An 18,971-nucleotide genomic window follows, 5' to 3' on the forward strand; every position below is an offset into this window, starting at 1 on the left:
CCAATGGTACTCAGATATGTCTAAGACGATGTATCTACGGTTGCCAAATGTGTCTATAGTCATTTAATGTGTCCATAGTAATCGAATCTAATTAGACTAAATAAACTAATGTATCTATGGATGTCCAATGTGTCTATAGTTATATAATGTGTCCATTTATTATATCTATGTTAGTTCTATGGTAGTAATCTAATGTGATTTCTGTTTTCTCCAGTGGTCCAGTTGATGAATACATGATCTGAAGGCTGGATCTGTACGTACCCGTTCTCTGAGCTTCTCCTTGAGCAGCAGGCTCAGCAGGTTGTAGGGCACTCGGAACCACACGGGAGCGCCGACGATCAACACTTTCTTGAGCCGAGCAGGAAACGCACCCTGCGAAGGACGACGCAAGAGAAAATTGAACCTCGTACGACGCAATCTAGAGTCTACATTCAAAACCCATAATATAATAATAACATGCTTCCTTTAACGCGACACAAGTCGATACCAGGTATTCCATTTCCCCTGACCTTGAATTTTTTCTTACATATAAACATTAAACTTTGTGTTCATCTGCAAATCAGTCCTTCGTGACTGCGTGTCTGTTTAAAAATGAAAGAAAAACAATAGAAATAAATGAAAGTAACCTTGAGCAGATTGAGGATCTTCTTACTCAAGTCCAACTCGAAATTGGTGTAGTTGGATCCGGCCATGTCGTAGATGAAGACGAGACCGTTCCTCTGCGTCTCGAAACTGCAACAAGAGACCGAACACTTACAACTGGTGTGTGTGTGTGTGTTTCGAGCTGTAGCTGGCATTCATACACTACACCAAGGCTTCATTCTTGTACATGTAACGGATAATCCATGGCTAGTAATGGAAGAGAAAGTCGAAAAGAAAAGGTGTTTTATACTCGTCACGTGTACTTTCCAGCACAGATTAACTCTTTCCATTGCATAGCACAGGCTCGGAGCGCAGGGTCGGACATGTTACAGCGCCCCCTGGAGGAGAAAGGGTTAAGGGCCTTGCTCAAGGGCCCAAGAGCTCGGCGATACCGGGGCTTGAACCGTTCAGTACCCCAGAGCCTCCCATCTCCCTTTACTTATGTTTTTAGCACCAAAATGGCAGATTGAAGAAAGAAAAAAAAAAAAAAAGTAAAATTTTGACTTTACATACCATTCGATTTAGAATCATTAAAATCCTACCAGGAGATCAAGAAGGGCCACAATATCACAGTTATTTGAATTACGGAGGGAATGAGTGTGTCTGAATAACATGCGTATGAGCAGCATTTCTCTCAATCATAATTGTTGGTGTAAATTCCTGCTGTTTTTCCTTATATTTCCTATTTAAACGGTTTCTTCTCCCGTTCATCTTGTTCCTCAGCCCGTTTATCGAAACCTTGAGCGCGTTAGGAAACGCTTCACTCTGTATGTGACCTCGGTTTACGGGCATCCGTAATGCGGCGCGATGTTATAGGACAACGACTGACTGACCCATGTGTTTGCACATCGAATGCTGTGTATGAATATATATATATATATAAAACGGTTCACACTGACCTCTCGACCGCTCTGTCCAGCAGGTAGAACAAAGCCTGGAGCACCACATGGTTGCCTGTTTTATTCGGGTGGTGCAGCTTAGCCGTGTACAGAGCGATGGAGGCACCTGAAGGGTCTCTTACTCCCTGAAAACGGTAGACGTTACACCACAAGTTTTTAATCACACACACACACTCAAAGTCAAATATACACCAAAAAAAAAAAATTTTATTCAGGGGCAGATCTTGAATCTTCAGATCTAGTCTTTATGGGGTGGCAAGAGAATTATCAGGGGTGGCAACACTGAAGCTAACATCCTTGCATGGTTCTTCTGGGGACACACTGGTGCACACATTTTTATATTGGTCTATACAGTGTTTTATGTCATCATACTGCTGTAAATCGGACATTGGGATACCAGTGCTGAGGTGGCAGATGCTTTTTCTTACACTGGCAGTTGCCACCCTGTGCCACCCCAAGAGAGATCCTCCCCTGCGACATCCTATTCCGCATTTGGTCCCCGTTTGCTTCTTCATAGACTATCTTCATGGAGCTGGCTTTGTGCCCAGGGGCATTGTCATGCTGGAACAGGTTTGGGTTTAATCCTACCACATCCAAAAGACAATTGTGTGCCTTCAACTGTGTGGTAACATTTTGGGGAAAAACCACATGGTGCTGGAAAAGTAAGGTGTCCCAATACTATTGTCCATCTCTCAATGTGATCCCGAACCCCAAATTATTATAATTTATTTTTTAAGAAATCACCCGGATAATGATCCCAACTGAGAAAGTGGATAATCGATGACATCATAAGAAATGACATCATGTTGCAAAAGTGACATTCTTTATACGTCCACAGGGAGGCGGAAGAGACGAAGGCAAAAAAAATACCCTGACCGTGAGTGTTTGCTCGGACGCTGTCTGAAATGAACGCATTGTGCTAATTCTAAAAATAATTTGACCACTGAATGCGGAACACGTTCATGTCACGGCCTCCTTCCCCCTTCGTCCAACATAATATCAGCTCTTACTCAATATAATCATTTGAAGCTAATTTCAGAATAAGTGGAACCTAAGTCAAATCTACAGTCATTAGTGCGAGTTTGGGAAACATCAACTTTAGGTGGCTAAAGTAAAAACCCAGACAGTGGGGATAAAAGGCTATAAATACTGCTGGCAGGATGTAGGACAGGAAGAAAAGAACAGAGCATGCTTATCGATCAGTGGGCTCCAGGACAAAGGAGGAAGAAGAGAGACCGAGATAGAGAGATAAAGAGAAGGCCTGTAGAATCCTCGCGTCTCGGCACTGCATAAATCAGAGACCGTAGTCATAATAATCATCTTGCGCTCGTCTCAGGCTCTGTTCGGAGAATCTTCTTGTAAGTCTGAACGTCTGGTGGCCCTGATCATTTTCTTCAAATCTCTATAGTTGAAGATATCTTACACAGCGTCTGAGAAAGCAGGACCACACAGGAACAGCTCGAGGAATAATGTCCAGCGTCGTCATCTAAATACATCTGACCATAATTCAGCATAATACATATGAAGTGAAGTAAATCGGCTTCTGGTTCCTGAATTCTCGTGCCAAATGACTTCTTCAAATCTTGAATAGAAGTTCATTAAATGAAGTGACATCGCTTTTGACACAAAGCCTGTGATGGATGTTAACACCGAGCCCTGAACCGGGCCTCGCTTTCCTCCCCGACACACCCGGACAGCACTCAGACAGTTCCAGCACTTCCTGTGAACATGCTGATCGACCTGACAAATGTCCTCATGACTCATATTCAGCGGTGAAGTTTCCTATTCGACCTGCACGTTACATCCTGCTGCCAGTGAGTAATTGTGCGTGCTGGCGGTTTTGCCGTTCGAACGATTCGCTTAAGATTCGATATCAGTAAAGATGTTTCCAAACAGCTTTCGATTACACAATCTCTCGGAATAACTGCTACACTTGTCATCAGATCCATATCAGCTTATTATTGAAATAAAAAAAAATATATATACACAAAAAGAAACTGATGGTTGACTATACAAATAATCCTCTTAAACATGAAGGTCTCTTCCATTGAAATCTGATCTCCGATTCACAGCGTAAATGAGTTGAGATATCACTTCCTGTGCAGCAGAAAAAAAAAACACAAAGAAATGCAGTATAGAAGAAATTTAATCGTTTTGGTAAAGACTCTTCAGAATAATGCTCAATTCCTAGGCAGGTGGTTTTATTGATTTGTCTGATCGTTGTGTATTGTATAATAATATTGTGTTTTATTGTGTTTCCATCCCCCCCTGTCCTCTACATCTGTCTCTTTCACACCAACTACCTGCATGTCTTCCCTCACCACATCCATAAACCTCCTCCTTGGTCTTCCTCTTTTCCTCCTACCTGGTGGCTCCATCCTCAGCATTCTCCTACTGATATACCCCATGTCCCTCCTCTGCACATGTCCAAACCATCTCAATCTCACCTCCCTCACCTTGTCTCCAAAACGTCCTACATGCGCTGTCCCTCTAATAAACTCATTTCTAATCCTGTCCATCATCATCACTCCCAACGAACATCTCAACATCTTCAGCTCTGCTACCTCCAGCTCCACTTCCTGTCTTTTACTCAATGCCACTGTCTCTAATCCATACAACATCTCAGGTCTCACCACAGTCCTATAAACTTTCCCTTTCACTCTCACAGATACTCTTCTATCACAAATCACTCCTGCTCTCACTCTTCTCCACGTATGATGGTAATATCAAGAAATTAGGGATTTTTGAAGACTTTCGGTAGAAGTATTTTTCGTGAACCAGCAGATGAAACACCTACAAACGGCAATTTATCCAAAAGACACAGCAATAATAGAAATGTTTATGCTAAAAGAAATTAAATGCAACATTTTCAATTAGAGGTGAAACTATATTTATATAAAATAAAAACCTTGTGCAACGCGACGCAAAAAATACTTCTAAACCGAAAGGCTTCCGAGGAAATATTTGAATAAAAAAAATCTGATATCTCCATATTACGATTTTACGTATCAGGGCTGTCAAAACAATCGCACTAATAACACGTTAACACAAGTTAATTTCACTGTATTTTATTAGCGCGTTTCTGTTTGATAAAAAATCTAAATAAATGCATATAAAAGAATACGAAATTCGAACCTTCGAGGCGACACACGTTTATTCGTGACGTCCTTCCTTCACTCGGGTATGAAAAAAACCCCCAGAATAATAAACTCCACCGGAAAACAAATTGTATAATCGCTAAACGTTTAAACCGGCAATTCAAAACCGTCCGTGTGGAAACGTAGCAAAAGTTATAAGAGCCTTTGTCACATATACATTACAGCACAGTGAAATTCGTTCTTCGCTTCTTCTTGCTCAGAAGCTGGGATCAGAGCGCAGGGTCGGCCATGATACAACCCCCCTGGAGCACAGAGAGTTAAGGGCCTTGCTCAAGGGCCCAAGAGAGGAAGCTTGGCGAAACCGGGGCGTGAACCCCTGACCTTCAGTTCTGTTCGGTGTCCTGAAGATTTTCACCAGACAGACCTACAGCTGACTATTTCACCTTCTCCCAACACATCAACCTCAAGAACTCACGCCTAATATGTCCCGTGTCTTTCACAGGAGCCCTTATGACAAAACAATATCATTCACGTCACGTGTTACGGTGCTTTTCAGTGTTCTGGCTGGTGAGTTTTATCTGTAAAAACTGGATCATTAATACTTCCAGGATGTATAAAGGAAGATCACTGAATCGACTCACCAAGATCGTGAACTTGCCGCTCAGGAGCTCCGAGCGCAGCGGCTCCTCCTGTGGCTGTAACTTGACAATGCCCTCTTTTAGACGCGTCTCCTGCAACAAGAAGCAGAAAAAAAAAAATCATCACAGCTACATTAGCATTCGCATTTCCTTTTTGTTGTCATTTCCACGAGCTGTTAGTTAATCGTAATCACGTGAAACGCTTTCTTTCAACTGGATTCATTTCCGAAAAAAGATCAAAACGGGTTCTTTACCATCCGAGTTGAAAGAATTTATTGAAATCAGTATGACACATTGAGTCTTTGACTTTATTTCTCTTTCCAGTGGAGGCCTTCAGCCCACGCAACCTGCTGCCATCTGTTCAGTATGTGATCACCCACAGCTTCTTTAAACACCATCACATGTTCTATCAGATATTATACAAGCCACGCATGCATGCAGGACAAATGCTTCTGAGAAGACACAGGAAGATCAGGTTTGTATTTATCTGGTTTGTAATTAGATTTATATATATTTATATACGAGATTAAACATCTCCAAGTTCAAGTGAAGGGAAACTTTGATGCGACCACATCCTACACGATCGTGTGTGAATGAAATTGGCTTTGTGTGTGAAGGCGTTGTTGATGCAGAGTCCACATGGTAACATGCTCTCATGCTGAGACCTGCGTAAAAACGTCAGATCGACGGTACATGAACGCGATTGCAGCCGAGCAACAGCTGATTCGTTTAATGACGACTGGATAATTAGCCTTTGCATGCACAACAAATTCAGTGATATGTTTTGAAAGTTTTTTTCACCGCATTACAAAAATGAACCATTCCCAGAATTGCTGTATTCCGAAATGCTGTGGGAGAAGACCAGGCCTGAATTCAGACCTAATTTAGCTTCCCTGTATAAATAACATCACTGACGGCTATTAACGTTCGCTGATGGCTCTAAACGGAACTGGAGAAGCTTGGTGAACTTTCCGTTCTCTCCTCCTTACTGAACCAGGCTGATGAGGAGTTCATTGGGATTTACTTTTTGCACTTTCTTTCCTCCATTTCAGCGGAGCTGCGCAGAAACCAAATAAACAGCTCTGCCATTTCGTTATGAATAATTCATAAGGGTTGGTATGAACAGATCAATTTCAAACAGTTACACTCAGGACTTTTATACCCCCCCCCCCCCCCCCCCCCGCATTAGACATTCGATTAAAGTCCTGCTCAAATGGATGTGGATTCAAACGATCCTTTTTGGTTTGGATGGATCTCACTATATTGGGGGGGGGAGCTATGATTGAGGGTCTGCTCCAGTGGTCAGCGATGATGCTGCACTCTACATCTCTTACAGGTTTACCACACGGGCTCGTGTAAAATGCAGTTCAGCCACTGCGGTGCTTCATCTACCAACTCTTTTTTTTCTCCTGCTTGAATAGCTGCTCTTATTTGTCTACGTTTATTGATGAACCACTTGCTTTCCAGTCATTTTCGCTATATGAGATTTGACATCTCCTGCTTGAGGATGTAGACGTAAAGTCAAACGTAAAAACGTCTTACACACACACACACAGGCATGTTTTTCCTGAAATGCAGTGGTGAAAAGAAAAATATTTAAAATGTTGTGAAGTAAATATATCCCCCAAATAAAATAATCTCATTAAAATTAGTAAGTAATTAAGAAAGACTTGCCTACTCTCTTCCATTGGTTCAATCCACAAAACTAGAGATTACTGTTCTTACCTCCGCTGAAAGTTTATACTGTGACTGATGTTGTTTGAACACTTGCAGTCCACTATTTAGGATGGACACTGTCATAAAAACGACTCTAATGAGATCTGTAATCATCAGGCCAGAAGTAGAAACTTAAGGTGGAGATGCCCAGTGTAGGGCCTGCAAGACAAAGTTGGCCCTTGGTGACTAGATTTGGTCCACCATGCCAATATATATGAAAAGAGATCTTCATTTCGAACTTAACAATTACACAAAAAATTACTGATTTTAACCTACATAATGTCCTGATGTCAGTAAGTAAGCCAGATTCGTGTACCCTATAAGCTACGCTTGTTTACGGTACCTGGACTGCATGATTACGAGTGACTGTCCAGAACATCCCGGTTCAAAATTCAGTAATGTCAACCAGCGTCTGAGGCGAGCTCATGGTGCAATTTTTTTAAATCATGGAGATAAATGCCAGGGACATTACATTCCGAGACGCCGCGTTTCCTGACTGACTGACAGTCGTCACTCGACTCGGCTGCAATTCTTTTGAAGTTTTAAAGCATTTCTGTCTTTTTGAGTTTGCCATCTCCTGAGATGAAAGTCTGCTCTGTGATTGAACACTCCAGGCACGGGTATGGCCATGTTTTTTTTTCACAATGAGATGGACAGCCTAGGCTAATTGTTATTAATAGTTATATATGGTATGCCATATGAAAAGTATTATCAAATAAAAACATTTTCTTTATAAAAGACAAGTTGGTCTTTAAAAAGCAACACCCCCCCCCGTTTTATTTTTGAGACGGAATTTATAAATATAAAGGAAAAAATATGAAGGGTTTATTTCTTGATATATTACAGTTTGGAATTATGCAACATTTACTTATGGCCCTCGATCACGTTTGTTTTTTTGGTTCTTAATAGGAAAATGACTGCTATAAGGGGAATTACACTGAAAAGGAAAACCCATCATCTTCTGAGGGACACCGGAAAGTGCATTTAGAAGTCATTACTCATTCATAGTGCATCCGGTAGGCTTTAAGTAGAATATAAATGTGATGAATGGGAAGTCTGTATAATTGTGTGGGCTGGTTTTGATTGTTGTTTTTGTGAAGACTCATCGTGTGGTGTAAAAGACTGTCTCAGATTGAAGGCTCTTTTTGTTTTTTTATGTTGAAAAATTGTGAAATAAGCGTCATTTCCAAGTAATTTAACACTTTGAGACAGTCTGTTGGGTGTAATTCCACTTAAACCACAACGATTATGACTATATGTTGCAAAACATCAGAGAGACGAGTTACTTCCTGTTCTCACTTACGTTACAGTCACAATAAATAGCCCTTCTCTAACCAGCATCTGTCTCACTCTATGTCTTTCATTCGATCGTGAAACCAGGAAGAGTAATCTCTTTAACCCTGAAGACATTCCTAAACTGGGAAAACTTTAGCATTTCCTTCCACAAATGCTAAATAAATCTCTTCGATTGTCTTTTGTATGACCCTACTCTGACTGTTACTATTGCAACAATAACGCGTAGCACCTCTGCATTCATATAAAACTAATTTAAATAAATAAAATAAATCTGAGTTGAATCTACTGTCCGAGTCGCTCCATCATACAGCCGATCCGATCTAAGAATTCCAAAGATGAGCTTGTGAAGAAGCTCAGCCAACATACCCTGTAGCTGTGGAAGAGTTCTATGGCCCGAAGGACGTCAAACTTTCGTGCCATGAGGAACTTCACGGCCACGTCCCAGGTCAGGGGAGAGACTCCATGCTGACTTGTCCATTTATTGATCTCCTCCAGGAACTGTTTGGTGGCCTGGAAAACACACATAAGCATCAGATCTCCTTTATTTACAGAAAAATCTTAGAAAATTCAGATAAGAAACTTCTTAGGATGATTAATGCTTGGGGGTGGTGGGGGTGGTGGTGGGCGGAATGATCGTTCTACATATAAAACTTTCCCATGCTGAGCAAACCATTGCTTTTATTTTAAATCCACAAACACAACACATCAAAGAAGAAACCATGGAGCTGTAAGACTTCAGGATCTTCTGAATCACTGCATTAGTCATGACATTTTCTGTGCTCAGGGACTGGATGTGCTGGAACTGATGATCAGGAAATTAAATCTAGATAGTTTTCCGTTTATTGGATATAGAATAAGCCAATCATGAATGAGACAATGCATCAAAAATATTCAGATACAGGTCAATAGTTGAAGTAGTCTAATCTTGGTGACCTTTACTGTTTCTTGGTTGTTGGTACCTAATGGGCTGGTTTGAGTTTCTCCACAGACTGGTGCAAAAAACCTGAACACCTTGGTGATGAGAGAGATCAAAAGAGAATGGCCAGACGGGTGTGAGCTGACAGGAACTCTGTAGTAATTCAAATAATCACTCTTTACAACTGTGGTAAAGCACAAAAGCCTCTCAGGAAGTACAATCAGCCCTTGAGGTAGATGAGGTACAAACAGAGTTCAATCCTCTCAGCCAAAAACAGAAACTGAGACTAATTGAGATCAATCTACATATCAAATACTGGTCACAAATGATAAGCCACTTTCTAAGTAATAAAAGTCTAGCGCATACAGAAATAGATTGGTATTTACCAACGTCCTCTGACCTTTCATCAACAAGATGTTTCCACTCAAAGAAATTCATTTTTATTTGTATTGAGCTTTTAGCAATGAACATTTTCTCAGAGCAGCTTTACACAGATAATGTGGCGATAAAAAATGAATAAATTCTTTATAAGTGTAGGTTTGTCCCTGATGAACAAGCCGGCATAAGGAAGAAACCTTTAGAGGAACCAGACTCAAGAAATGCCACAATGTATTTTTGCACCATTCTATGTTAAACTTAGTCGTTCCTGAAAAAGCAGACAGAGAAAAAGAAGCTCGCTTGTCACACATACATTACATCAGAAAGTTCTTTCTTCCATGGGATCCAGGCTTGTTAGGAAGCTGAGATCAGCCATGAAACAGCACCCCTGATCCAGAGAAGATTAAGGTCCCCGCTTAAAGGACAACAGTGGAGACTTGCTGGTGATGGGGCTCGAACCTCGGACCTCACAATTAATAACCCAGAGTCCTAACCCTCGAATTATCACTTTGCAATGAGGAAGGGGAGACATTCACAATTCAGTCCACCATTCACAATTCAGTCCACCAATTCAGTCCACCATTCACAGTTCAGTCCACCAATTCAGTCCACCATTCACAATTCAGTCCACCATTCACAATTCAGTCCACCATTCACAGTTCAGTCCACCAATTCAGTCCACCATTCACAATTCAGTCCACCATTCAAAATTCAGTCCATTATTCACAGTTCAGTCCACCAATTCAGTCCACCATTTACAATTCAGTCCACCATTCACAATTCAGTCCACCAATTCAGTCCACCATTCACAATTCAGTCCACCAATTCAGTCCACCATTCACAATTCAGTCCACCAATTCAGTCCACCATTCACAGTTCAGTCCACCAATTCAGTCCACCATTCACAATTCAGTCCACCATTCACAATTCAGTCCACCAATTCAGTCCACCATTCACAATTCAGTCCACCAATTCAGTCCACCATTCACAATTCAGTCCACCATTCACAGTTCAGTCCACCATTCACAGTTCAGTCCACCAATTCAGTCCACCATTCACAATTCAGTCCACCAATTCAGTCCACCATTCACAATTCAGTCCACCAATTCAGTCCACCATTCACAGTTCAGTCCACCAATTCAGTCCACCATTCACAATTTAGTCCACCATTCACAATTCAGTCCACCAATTCAGTCCACCATTCACAATTCAGTCCACCAATTCAGTCCACCATTCACAATTCAGTCCACCATTCACAGTTCAGTCCACCAATTCAGTCCACCAATTCAGTCCACCATTCACAATTCAGTCCACCAATTCAGTCCACCATTCACAATTCAGTCCACCATTCACAGTTCAGTCCACCATTCACAGTTCAGTCCACCAATTCAGTCCACCATTCACAATTCAGTCCACCAATTCAGTCCACCATTCACAATTCAGTCCACCAATTCAGTCCACCATTCACAGTTCAGTCCACCAATTCAGTCCACCATTCACAATTCAGTCCACCATTCACAATTCAGTCCACCAATTCAGTCCACCATTCACAATTCAGTCCACCAATTCAGTCCACCATTCACAATTCAGTCCACCATTCACAGTTCAGTCCACCAATTCAGTCCACCATTCACAATTCAGTCCACCATTCACAATTCAGTCCACCAATTCAGTCCACCATTCACAATTCAGTCCACCAATTCAGTCCACCATTCACAATTCAGTCCACCATTCACAGTTCAGTCCACCATTCACAGTTCAGTCCACCATTCACAGTTCAGTCCACCAATTCAGTCCACCATTCACAATTCAGTCCACCAATTCAGTCCACCATTCACAGTTCAGTCCACCAATTCAGTCCACCATTTACAATTCAGTCCACTATTCACAATTCAGTCCACCAATTCAGTCCACCATTGTCAGAAATTATGCATTCAAAATTATTTGAGGAATCTGCAGAGTGACATGATCAAACATGTTTTTGGAAACATCATTCAGAAGATCAAATCGGCCCATTTACAACCATGTCCCGGTTAACATCTTCACTCTGGTGTTTGATGTAACTGAGGCTCTTGACCTGTTCCTGCTGGATTTCTATGCCTGGTGTTGCTGCCACACGATTGGCTGATTAGATAAACACATGATAGTGCCGAGGTGCTGTTAAGAAAGCGGACAGTTTGTGTGTGAGAATATATAAAGGAAATAAATCCTGTTTACGCACAGATGTCCTCAGTTCTTCCTGTTTTTTTTCGAAGGAGTTTGTCCTCCATAGGGAATCCAGGACGACTCATTTTCTCAAACTGTGTGCCATGCAATACAATGGAGACTTCAGGATCTTCTAAATACCTGCTTTAGTCATGAGGGTTTCTGTGCTAAAGAGCTCTCATTCCAGCTGGATGTACTGGAACTAGTTTGGGTTTATCAGGAAATTTTCATGTAATTATATTTATTTCCTTTTATTTGAAGAGATGTATGAGAAAGAATGCAGGATATGAACATCCGCTATAAATAACGTTCTCAGCTATTGTTTTAGTACACATTTATAACACACTAAAAACTAGATTATTAGATAAACTGCATTATAAACAGTATAAGGTCTGAAAGTCAGACTCAGGACGGCATTAATAACCAAACAGCATTAAACTTCAATTCAATTCCATCATGCGTGACTAAATGGACTTCTATGGCCAGAGAGAATTTTAAAACCAGCCCAATCTGGCAACCCTGGTATTAACATTGTCTTGTCCGCATGTCGAAAACACCACGAAGCAAGCGCGGGGGGAGCTGGGGGTGCGAAAGCAATTACTGCAGTTTTGACCACAAAATTGCCGAAACCTGCAACTAGGAAAGATCACTGATTTCCTGCTCAGGAACTCAAGGTTTTTTTTCCCCTTTTCTGTTTTTTTTTTTTTTCTTTTTCTGAGAAGTTCAGCAAATGACATCGAAACAACATGGCCACTCGCAGCATGAAAAAAGCAGCCCTTCTTATATTTAAAGTTATATTATACAGAGCTTATCAAAAGTGTGGAAACACCTGGTGTTTTATGGTTTTTTTAAGAGACGCATGTTCATTTTACTGACCGAACAAATCTATAAATCTCCAGATGGTCCACTTTATTTCCATTGAAAAATCCTCCCTTTGAACATTCAGATCAAAAAGTTGCCAAAGATGTTCTTTACTAGTTGGAGATTTCTTTTGTGTGATGCACTTCATCCCAGAGCGGCTCTACAGGATTTAGGTGCGGTGACTGAGCAGAACATTCCATGATGGAGATCACTCCAGACGTCTGTTTGCTCTCTAAATAACGCTTACAGAACTCGGACGTGCGCTTCGACTCAAACGGTGAAGTCGGTTCCAACAGTTCAGTATCACCTTCACCTGGAATAAATCTCGAAGCTTCCCTGCTCGAAAAAACAACCGCAAACCATTAAACTTCCATCGCTTCTGTTCTCAGTCTAACGTACGCTCTTCTGTTCGAGACAGAAATGTCAAATTTGGACTCCACAAAACTTTCTTCCACTTATTCCCTGTGTGCTCCATTTATCTTGTTTGCTTCATTTAAACAAATGGAGAACTTAGGCGTCACACAAACCATTAAGGAACTGGTGTTTCGACAATTTTCACAGACGCTGTACACACACGTACACACACACACACACACATAACAGTAGTTATATCATATATTAGCAGATACACTCATAGCTACTCTACAGATTGCTTTTACTTGGAATAATCTAAATAATAATCATTAAATAATACTTGGTTAATTGTTATTTTAGAGGGGGAGACAGACACAGAGTGTGTGTGTGTGTGTGTGTGTGTGTGTGTGTGTGTGTGTGTGTGTGTGTGTGTGTGTGTGTGTGTGTGTGTGTGAGAGAGAATTACATCTCTACTTATAGTGACCTACTCCTAGCAAGTTTACCTTCTCCGACGTGTAAAACTCATCCCGTGTCTTATCGAAATGGCTGAATCTCAACAAGCGACCAATTTAAGGTGATATGGAAATGTTTGCACTAGTGGTCTTACTCTTTATGGAACCGTGACTGTAGGGTGCTATGCTTCCTGTCGCTTGTAAGATAAGAGTATAAATTACAGTTGGCCGGAACTGTACACACCATCCAGCCAATTAGAAACAACTGAAAAATAAATTAATAAATATATATTATAAATATGACACACTACAGAAAGAGAGAGAGAGAGAGAGAGAGAGAGAGAGAGAGAGAGAGAGAGAGAGAAAGAGAGAGAGACCATTGCAGCTGTCACGAGCCTCCATCTACCAGGACAAACCCTGCTCATGAGAGTAGGTTGAGTGACTGCTGAAGAGCATCATCAGTAGGATTATTGTGAAAGAAGGCTTTTGTTGGTGTCTCTGAGCAGCCAAAGCTCTGTGCCGTGATTATAAAACAGGAGATGCAGCCGTACCAGCAGTCAGCTCTTTCACTGGCCAGGAAGGTGGCCCCCAACACACACACACACACACACACGCACACACACACACACACACACACACACACACACCAAGTATTAATAAAAAAAAAGGTACCGATCTCTGTCTTTCCTCGTTCTTTAGGGTGTTACTGACGGTGGCCTAAATGGATCAGTGCACCTTCTCTGTGTGTGTGTGTGTGTGTGTGTGTGTGTGTGTGTGTGTGTGTGTGTGTGTGTCTGTGTGCGAGTGGGTTGAGATTAGTTTACTGCAAAGGCTCCAATATCCATGTGGGTAGGGGGAAAAAAAAGCAAAAGCATTTACTGCTAATACACATTAACTATGTTCAGTCACTTCCTGAAACACCATATTATCTCTCTCTCTCTCTCTCTCCCTCCCCCCCTCCCTCCCTCTCACGTGCGCTCTCGGCGTAGCAAATCCGAGATCGAGAGGTGCAGCCGAGATGTGCGTAAGCAGCCTGAAGATTTCAGTTCATTCCTACAATAGGGTTTTTTATTAAGAGGGTGTGTCCCACTGTGTAACGTGAACACAGGAAGTGCATGACCTCATTTTCGGGAAACACGTTTGTTGTCCTTTTTCGATTCTGTGCCTTTGGCATGATCTTGTCACAGGTCTTAATAAGAATATATTTAACAGGTCAAGAGTTTTTTCCTGCATTTTATATAGAGAAACCTGAGGTACACTCGAGTTAAAATGTGAAACATTGTGAGTTCAACCCGCCAATAAAAAAAATAAATAAACAAAAAAAAAACCCTAATCTCAATTTCACCCTAGTGGCGGATTAGGCCTTGGAGAACCTTCAGACTTTAAGACCAGGGTTGATATGACATGCTAGGATGTTAAATTCACAGTTTTTCCATTATAACACTAGACAACAGCCTACACGCAAGTTGCAGTCTGTCCTGACCAAACTGTCTGGGTGTTTGGTTTATTCAGCAAAGTCTTACCCCATTCTTTACCACACTGATGCTTATCTTCTCTTCTTCATTCGTTTTTCCAGGAAGGATTTGGATGTTGTAGTGTAAAGCCTTAGAAGCCTCCTGCATCTCCAGGTGGCACTGCTGTTGTTCTTGCCTCTGTACTAGAATACCTATACCATCCATATACTCCTCATCTGCATGAAGACGGGCGACTGGTTGCTCTGCAGCATATACGGTTAAATAAATCCGCCATCCCAGAATATGATGATGGTCCTCGACTTACGATTTTCTCTTATGATGGCGGCAAAATTGTACAAATATTTTGCGTGTTCTCGCGGACTCTTTTCCAGAACTGGAACTAAGAACCCCAAACCTGTTCCAGAATGATAATCCACTTTACACTAAGAAATCTCCTAAACAATGAAGACATGAGTGTTGGGGTGAAATAACTCACGTCCTACATAGTGTCCCGAGCAGAACGCCAATGAACACCTTGAACCCCTCAACATCAATGCCTGATCTCACAAAAACTCCTGTAGCTGAAGGATCACGATCTCCACATCAAAACAGGCATGTATATGATCATTATATTCTCCAAAAACCCATTAAAGCTCAACTCTGGTAGAATCGCCTTCAGCTAGTTGGTGTTACTGCAGGTCAGCTGAGCTCAGCCACTTCCTGAAGGAAAATATTTTGCATGCACATTTACACACACAAACTCTGCAAGTATTTGCTTACAGAAGCCGTCAGTATCACTGCACTGTGGTGAGTTGATGTCCAGCAAAACGTGGGCTGTTACGAAACACGTTGCATATGACGTGACGTGTCTTACTGTGTCCCACGCCCTTCAAAACCAGGAAAATCAAAACCAGATTAAAATGTTCACTTTTAAGCCGTTCTCTAAAAAAAACTGTCCGAAAGCGAACTCTGAAGCGATGTGCACAGCCCAGGGCTTACTTCCTGCTTCAGGTCACTGCAGATCAACAGATTGAGTTCTTGTTTAACGCGAGAGCTCTGTGGTTGGACGTGAAAATCATATTGAGTCAGCAAAAGTCACAGGAGCATCATCAGTGAGAGCAGCGTTTTATTTTTCAATTCTAGGAAATTTTCCACCTGAAATCTGTGCTACAGGTCGAAAACAAACCTTTACTGTAAGTCACGTGTTCGGATCTCGAGAGTCTTCCGTGACTTGATGACTAGCTAATTAGGTCGAACTTACAGAAGATCTCTCTTACTGTAATTCTCTCTCTCTCTCTCTCTCTCTCTCTCTCTCTCTCTCTCTCTCTCTCTCTCTCTCTCACTCACTGTCTCTCTGGGTCTCTCTCTCTCACCGTCATTCTCTATCTCTCTCTCACACTGTCTCTCTCTTACAGTCATTCTCTCTCTCTCTCTCTCTCTCTCTCTCTCTCTCTCTCTCTCTCTCTCTCTCTCTTACAGTCACTCTCTATCTCTCTCTCACACTGTCTCTCTCTCTCTCTTTCACCTCACCACCATTCTCTATCTCTCGCACTGTCTCTGGGTCACTCACTCACTGTCTGTCTGTGTCTCTCTCTCTCTCTCTCTCTCTCTCTCTTACCATCATTCTCTATCTCTCTCACTGTCTGTCTCTCTCTATCTCACTCACTCACTGTCTCTCTCTCTCTTACTGTGTGTGTCTCTCTCTCACTGTCTCTCTCTTTCTGTCTGTCTGTCTGTCTCTCTCTCTCTCAGTCGATCACTGTGTCTCTCAAAATAAGCGTCAATCCCCTGCGACTCAATCTCTGAAACAAACATCATCTGTTTGCCTTTTATCTTTAAAAAGAACTCAAACCATGGATCACCTCCAGCATGCTGCTCTACACTCTCACCTGTAACGATGTCCTGCACGTGATGAGTCATGCTTTCTCTCTCGCACACACACTCACTCTCACACACACTCACTTTTGGCCGCACACACACGCACACAGTCACTCTCAGACACACACACACGCTCACTCTCAGACACACACACACACATGCTTACACTCAGACACACACACGTGCATGCTCACTCTCAGACAGACACACACACGTGCATGCTCACTCACACTCCCAGACACACACACGCGCATGCTCACTCTCAGACAGACACACACACACACGCATGCTCACTCTCAGACAGACACACACACACACACGCATGCTCACTCTCAGACACACACACACACACACACACACACACACACACGCGCGCATGCTCACTCTCAGACACACACACACACACACACATGCTCACTCACATGCTCACTCACACACACACTCACACGCTCGCTCACACACACACACTCACACGCTCGCTCACTCTCAGACGCACACGCACACGCTCACTCTCAGACGCACACGCTCACTCTCAGACGCAGACGCACACGCTCACTCTCAGACGCACACGCTCACTCTCAGACGCACACGCTCACTCTCAGACGCACACGCTCACTCTCAGACGCACACGCTCACTCTCAGACGCACACGCTCACTCTCAGACGCACACGCTCACTCTCAGACACACACGCTCACGCTCAGACACACACGCTCACGCTCAGACACACACGCTCACGCTCAGACACACACGCTCACTCTCAGACACACACGCTCACTCTCAGACACACACGCTCACTCTCAGACACACACACGCATGCTCACTCTCAGACACACACACGCACACACACACACTCACTCTCTCACACAACCACTTACTCTTACACACTCTCACACTTCCTCTCACACACGCGCGCTCACTCTCAGACACACACACACACACTCACTTACTCTCTCACACACAACCACACACTCTCACACACACTCACTCACTCTCAGACACACACACACACACGCTCACTCTCAAACACACATACTCACTTACTCTCTCACACACAACCACTTACTTTCACACACTCTCAGACACACACACTCACTCTTAGACACACACTCACATGCTCACTCTCTCACTCACACACACACACACACGCTCACTCTCTCTTTCACACACACACTCATATGCTCACTCTCAGACACACACACTCACTTTCTCTCTCACACACAACCACTTACTCTCACACACACTCTCACACACACTCTCTCTCAGACAGCCATAAGCCTGTCGTCAGCTGTGTCTATTTTGGCATCAGTCGATAGTGAACAGGAAGTGATGTGCGTCATCAGGTCTGCCCATGTCTTTCATTTCCCTATTGCTTTCCTTGCACAAGCTCACACAACACACACACACACACTCACTCAGTCTGTGGAAATGCTTTTAACAGCTGGATGAAGGAGCGAGTGGCTCTGCTGGGTGCTGGACATGTCCAGCCTGAGACACACACACACACACACACACACACACACACACACTTCTCAGTATCTTGCAGCTCTCCTGAAGCTGCAGGTCTCCTGTGTAAAAAGTTTCTGCCTCAGAAAAAGACCTAAAGATGTTATTCCTCCTCCACGAGCAGAGTCTGAGCGACACGTCGTGTTTTATTCGATATCAGAGGGAGTTCATTATTTATTTAAAAAAAAGCTATAGGTTTGATGGCATGATGGCAACAGAGTCCTGTATGTCTATTAAAGTACACTACTTAGAAATGATCCTAGAAAAAAAAAACCACAACATCTGTGTTCTACGTGTTAAACACAAATCCTATATCATGCTTGTTGTTTGTGTGAGGAAAGAAAAAGGATTGAAATAAAGAACAGGACCTTATATAAGGGCAGTTTCCTGTGGCAGGCCCTGTGTAGTAGTCTACAAAACTGCCTGCTAAAAAATAAGCCAGGAAAATGCCCTCAACTTTCATCACACGCTCCATGCAAGCGTTTCTTCACAAAAAATTTTTAGAAAATGCGCATTTTTCAGCTTCGACTCACCAGATTTCCTAAAACTCCCCATTTAGCCTGAATCCCAAAACCCTTCCTGTCTTTTTCAAATAATCCACAATAGGATACTTTTTTATTTTTACAGTTTTATAAATAAAATCCAGAAATGACCAAATATTCGAGGGAAGCCCTTAGATG

General features: G+C 42.5%; 1 protein-coding gene across 5 annotated transcripts in view; it reads right to left on the reverse strand.

Annotated features, from left to right (window-relative positions):
• The window catches only part of ptpn9a (protein tyrosine phosphatase non-receptor type 9a), a 33,623-nt gene that overhangs the window by 13,681 nt on the left and 971 nt on the right, over window positions 1–18,971 (reverse strand). For all 5 annotated transcript variants that reach the window (XM_083546358.1, XM_083546361.1, XM_083546359.1 and 2 more), the window contains 5 exons: window positions 8,656–8,799; window positions 5,281–5,370; window positions 1,542–1,666; window positions 627–732; window positions 262–372 (listed from right to left, as the gene is read on the reverse strand). In XM_083546358.1, coding sequence (XP_083402484.1) covers window positions 262–372; window positions 627–732; window positions 1,542–1,666; window positions 5,281–5,370; window positions 8,656–8,799 — 576 coding nt within the window. The remainder of the gene's footprint in view (window positions 1–261; window positions 373–626; window positions 733–1,541; window positions 1,667–5,280; window positions 5,371–8,655; window positions 8,800–18,971) is intronic.

This window comes from Silurus aristotelis (assembly GCF_946808225.1).
Source record: "Silurus aristotelis genome assembly, chromosome: 7".
NCBI lineage: Eukaryota > Metazoa > Chordata > Actinopteri > Siluriformes > Siluridae > Silurus > Silurus aristotelis.